The sequence below is a fragment of the Bombus fervidus genome, unplaced genomic scaffold (assembly GCF_041682495.2).
Source record: "Bombus fervidus isolate BK054 unplaced genomic scaffold, iyBomFerv1 scaffold0020, whole genome shotgun sequence".
NCBI classification, from domain to species: Eukaryota; Metazoa; Arthropoda; class Insecta; order Hymenoptera; family Apidae; genus Bombus; species Bombus fervidus.
Window position 1 is genome coordinate 1,156,907 of NW_027212583.1, and position 5,649 is coordinate 1,162,555.

Consider the following 5,649-nt stretch of genomic DNA (forward strand, 5'->3'; position numbering starts at 1 on the left):
TGCTACTACCGGAACAACGACGCGACCCCCCAATCTCTGAAATCGCCAACAAACTGCAAATACCCTTTACCGTAAAGTACAAAGGAGAGACAGAAGCCTCTGATTGCTCATCGTACCAAGAGGTTTCAGGTGGTCCGTTACTAATCACATACACCAGTCAATTATGCGCTTAGTTTAAGATAAAAACGCTCGAGAAACTGTACAAGTATTACTGGTTCGAAGAGATGGCGAAATATGTTCGCAAATTCGTAGAGAACTGTCATGCTTGTCAGATTTCTAAGGCGAATTTAGGTATAGTACAAGCCGAATTACATCCCATACCTGAGATCAGCATACCTTGACATACAGTTTACATAGACATAACATGCAAGCTGAGCGGCAAAAACGATTCGAAAGAAGACGTTATTGTTTTGATCGATGCCTTTACCAAATTCGTATACTTACACCATATTCGTAAGATGGACTCCCGCAGCACCGTTAAGGCGCATATATCTGCCGTATTCCTATTCGGCAGTCCCTCTCGGATAATAGCGGATCAAGGGAGATGTTTCACGCGTAATGAATTACAAGATTTTTGTCAGAATAAACACATTAAACTCCACTTAATAGCAACCGGTGCTAGTAGAGCGAATGGGCAGGTAGAGCGTACTATGGGCACGTTAAAGAACATGTTTACAACAGTAGAAACGACCGGGCGATCATGGCAAGACACGATCGGCGAAATACAATTAGCTTTAAATTGCACCACCAATCGTGTGACTAAATCGAGTCCGTTAGAACTATTAATTGGTAAAACAGCAAGACCCTACGGGTTACTACTACCTGAAAATACCGAAGAAAAGGAAATAGATATCTCCAACGTAAGACAACAGGCCATACAAAATATAGAGAACAGCGCTAAGTGCGATAAAGAAAGATTCGATAAAACGAAAGCCAAAGTAGTTAAATTCAATTTCGATGACTTTGTACTTAAAAAAAAAGTGAGGAAAGGAATCAAACGATACTAGATCCGAAATTTAGGGGTCCATTTGTGATATCAGAAATTTTGGAAGGAGATAGATACATTTTAAAAACGTTAGACGGCGAACGGTCGTATAAATACAGTCATGATAGGCTGAAGAAAATGCCAGATACTTGCGCTCCTACTGAGTTGGATGTCTGCGGTGATGATGGGAACAGTAACCATGACGATACGAGTACCCCGATATCACAGGATCATCATTACCATAGCACTTAGCAGAACGAGGTTACATATACCCAGTGTTGTACCTAGCCTTTTTACGATATGCCCAGTGTGGCACTCAGCCATCTTACGACACGCCCAGTGTGGCGATACGATGAAGTTCAATGCTCTCTCACATGTCCAGTGTGGCAATCTGATATAGTAAGGTGTAAAATCGAGCATAATGGATCACATCCGCTTACGGGTAGTCATGTGGTCCAAAGAAATTAAATGCGAGATCAACACACCGTTGCCCAATTCAATTCAGGTATCATTAGCACTATAGTCATAGCATCTAACATAGTGTTTCCACAAACGCTCAGTGTGGTAATATGATCCAGAGAAGTGAGATTGGTCCAGGTACGAGGTCGAGAATGGTCCAGGTACGAGGTCGAGAATGGTCCATTATGTCATTACGGTCGGACTAATAATTCACAGAATGCAACTAGTACTTCGAATGCTAATCATGACGTTCTTGATTTCTGCTCCCTTTTAATTCTTTTTTTTTTTTATCGAACATTTGATCAAACTTTATGTTGTGAAACAGGACCCTTGAACTATTTGGACAATTAGTTAAATTGTATAGAACATCATTTATATGGAGTCTAACGTTGGGAAAACCCAATATTCTAGATACATCCGAGGGCGTGCGATTGTCAGGATGGCCATGTCGGAGAAAAAAGCACACCGGCCCCCCGTTAGAATTACTTGGAAAACCCACAATATTGTAGCCTTTACAAAATAACCCAAACACAATTGTTCGAGACTTGAGATAATGAGCTTAGGTTCGAGGCGACAACTAGTCACAGAACGTAGCTGCGATCACGGGATAAACATACCTCGTCTAACAGAGGTATAGAATTGCATAGCTCTCCTTTAAAGAATTAGCCGTACCGACACTTAACAGTAAACATTCCAACGGCCCCGTGGCTCGCCATGCACAGATCCCATTCTTCGGGCAAGATGATCGCCAGATTTCGATGCATCATTCACAGTATATATTCAACTAGCATGAGAACCCGCTATATATCTTAGGATTAAGTCAACTAAGGTCCTTCAAATTGACGAACAGTCTTTATTCTATCTGACCGTAAATCTGTCTCCTATTGCGAGAAGGTGCGGGAGATCTGCTTGTTTCGCGTACGACGCTTCCCACTAGGAACATTCTCTCAAGGGAAGCTAATATCCTTTTCTAACCACCAACACAGAAATTAACCAATTAACAACAACGTCCTTTTCCTACACCATCTGAGCGCTGGCATTCCTCGACGAATCCAAATATCTCGTGCCCTTAGGCACAACCCATCATAGTTCTTCTCTGCTGTGTCATCGTGACCGAAAGACATTCCTTTCTTGCAGTCTCATTACTCATGTATCTAGTGTCTGTACGATCGGTGAATAATCCACGTTTCGATAAAGAGTTAATTAAGTAATCCTTGTATAGCGAAAAGTAAGTCGAGTCCTACTTAGACTTTAGAGCAAAGTATATCTGCTATCCCGTTGACCGCAGATTCGTTATATGGAACTAAAGGTGAATGTCATTAGTGTCTAGATACCGCGGCCAATTGCCAAACTTGTAACACCCATACTTGTGTTAATAAACGCTACCTCGATCGTGTAACAACGAAGAATAATCCTGGTAAAAATTCATTACACGCCCCTAACCCAATTCTAAATCATAACCCGACATGTATAAAGTAATACGTTCTGATGTAATACCATATAACGTTATACGTTATCGCGCAATACTATATAACTTAATACGTTATAACGTCATACCATATAACGTTATACGTTATAATGCAATACTATACAACATAAAACGATATAACGTAATGCCATATAACCTTGTACCATATGACGTCATACGTTATAACGAAATATCACAGAACATTATCCAATATAACGTAATGAATTATATTTAATAACATAAAATGTTGTATGTTATCGTGTAATACTATATAACATAGGACGATATAACACAATACCATATAATGTCATACTATATAACGTTATACGTTACAACGTAATATGACATAACGTTATACGATATCCCGCAGTTTGTACACAGCGTAATACGTTATAACTTAGTACCATATAGCGTTTTACTGTATAACGTAATACGATATAATGTGCTACCATATAACGTTGTACTATATATCGCAATATGCTATGACGTAACACCATATAACGATAGACGTTATTGAGGAATACTGTATAACGCAATACTATATCTGTTATTACTATATACCGTTATATGTTATACGCTAATACAATATAACGTAATATTATATACCGTCCTACGTATTAACGTTGTGCTATGTAACGTGATGCTATATACCGTAATACGTTATAAGGTAATACTTCATAACAACATATATTGTATGTACGGTATATTTTCCGCAACACATTATAACGTTATACTGTACTACGTAATACTATATACCGCAATACGTTATACGGTAACACGAACAGTCTAATGAGACCCTGCGCCGCCCCACGAAGCTGACAGTGAAGTCGGACGCCGCGCCATGGAGAGAACCACGAATTTCAGCGCCGGCGTCAACGTGTTAAGGTTCGCCTAACCGACAAGTTGTACATCTAAGAGTGATCGACTACACACATCTTCAAGGTGAGAATTTTAAATTTTGTATATTCTCTTCTCCGATAATTTCACGGTTGTACGATATTATGTACGGAATATCAAGTATACGACTAATGCGGATTTTATTTAAGTCATATTGAACTCATAACGACCTGTATTATTGGCTGTATTAACTAGTGATCTGACGCAGCCGATGACGTTCCACTGATTCCAGTGTTTTCAATCACCGAAAATACCTACGGGTTTTCGTGTTTCTCTTCCCATTGCTAGCAAATATTGCTCGTCTTTGGGCGAGGCCTACGAAAAGACGCTGGTTATTCACAGAGAACACCATCACCAATTGGCATATTCATTCTTGCTTACGATTTCGCAAAGTTACTACAGATAAAATAATTATTTTCAAACTTGGAACTATTCACGATAAAACGATTATTCGCTGTGTTAATCTGTGATTACGACGCAGTCGAAGACGTTGCGTAGGATTACGGTGTTTTCAATCATTGAAGATACTTACGGATTTTCGCATTCCTCCTCCCATTGTTAGCAAATATTGCTCATCTTTGGGCAAGGCTTGCGAAATCACACAGGTCTCACACAGAGAATTTTGATCATAGTAGATGCAAAAAGCAAGAAAGAATCGTAGAGGTAAGGGTCACCTTAGCAAAAAGTGAGCAGAACGTTGCTTTAAAAGACTGATGGCTAACGAAATTAAAAGAGAAAAACAAAATGGAAGACAAGAATTAGGACTAAACAGCGAAAGTTCACAACCTAGTTTCTCGCCCTCGAACTCACCGATACCTGAATAGTGGAGTGCGCCACCAATACGGAGAGTCGCACCCTTTTTCTTTTCGAACGCCATTACCTATATTGAATGACAGCGATTATTATTGTCCTTGTGACATTAAATACCCAGACGACTAAAGATAGATTCTGTTATTAGTAAAGTTGGATTAAACTAATTTCTATACGTAGAAAACCTTATGTAATATAATAAGACTAATGCGAATAGAAATTCGTGTAGTAATTATATTTACATTTATACATATTATAACAAATATAATCGATATAATGACAATTATAATCAAGCAAAGTCTGAATATATCGTTGCATATTGATATTAATATAACCTAGTTCAACTGAATAAATCTTGTATATGAAAACCAATTATTTATTTCGAACAACTTTAATTCTCTCACTTGACAGTATTCCTGCACATAGCAGGTTAATGGGGAATTTATTTCCTAGTTACATTAAACGCTATTAAGCGCTATCCATGTGCATGTAATTTATTGATTAAATCATTAAGAGAATACAACGGTTTGGAATCTTCGAATAGTGCCACGCTTTCCTTAAGTGCAACGAGTTTTAAGATTTCATTCACTTGTCGCGAAGAGCAGGACGTTTCGAATAGTTCACAACAGTGCTGCGCTTTAAATAAGTGTAACAAGCTAAATGATTCATCCCTTTTCAATCGTAAGCCTCAAATCGAATGGTAAATAAAACGAATCCAATTGAAATAGTCCATAGAATGTTTACTTACAAATTTAGGTTTCAAATCGTATCATCACGTACAAGCAAACGCGGCAGTTTATTGTAACGCGACACAGCGTATCAATGGCAAAATCCATAAAAGATTGCATTTAGCGAGGAGCTTGGCCTGCTTCAAAGATGACAGAGGCGTGCACTATAATATTCGGCGTGTAAAATGCAGTGAAAGCAGCGATTAAAAGTTAAATAACTCAAACAGAAACGAAATAACGGCTCGTTTTCGTCAAAAGATAGCATTTTGCGAGGTACTGAGTTTGTATAGACGACGACAATG

At 38.6% G+C, this 5,649-nt stretch overlaps 1 protein-coding gene across 1 annotated transcript; it reads left to right on the plus strand.

Moving 5' to 3' along the window:
- Positions 1-458: 458 nt before the first annotated feature.
- Positions 459-1,237, plus strand: LOC141445952 (uncharacterized). The gene is made up of 2 exons (XM_074112186.1): positions 459-901; positions 982-1,237. Exons 1-2 carry the CDS (start codon positions 459-461, stop codon positions 1,235-1,237), a joined length of 699 nt encoding a protein of 232 aa, XP_073968287.1.
- Positions 1,238-5,649: the final 4,412 nt, after the last annotated feature.

Coding starts and splice junctions, on each gene's coding strand:
- LOC141445952 (XM_074112186.1), top strand. CDS start 459: ATGGACTCCCGCAGCACCGTTAAGGCGCATATATCTGCCGTATTCCTA. Junction 902..981: donor AATATAGAGAACAGCGCTAA/GTGCGATAAAGA, acceptor TTAAAAAAAAAG/TGAGGAAAGGAATCAAACGA.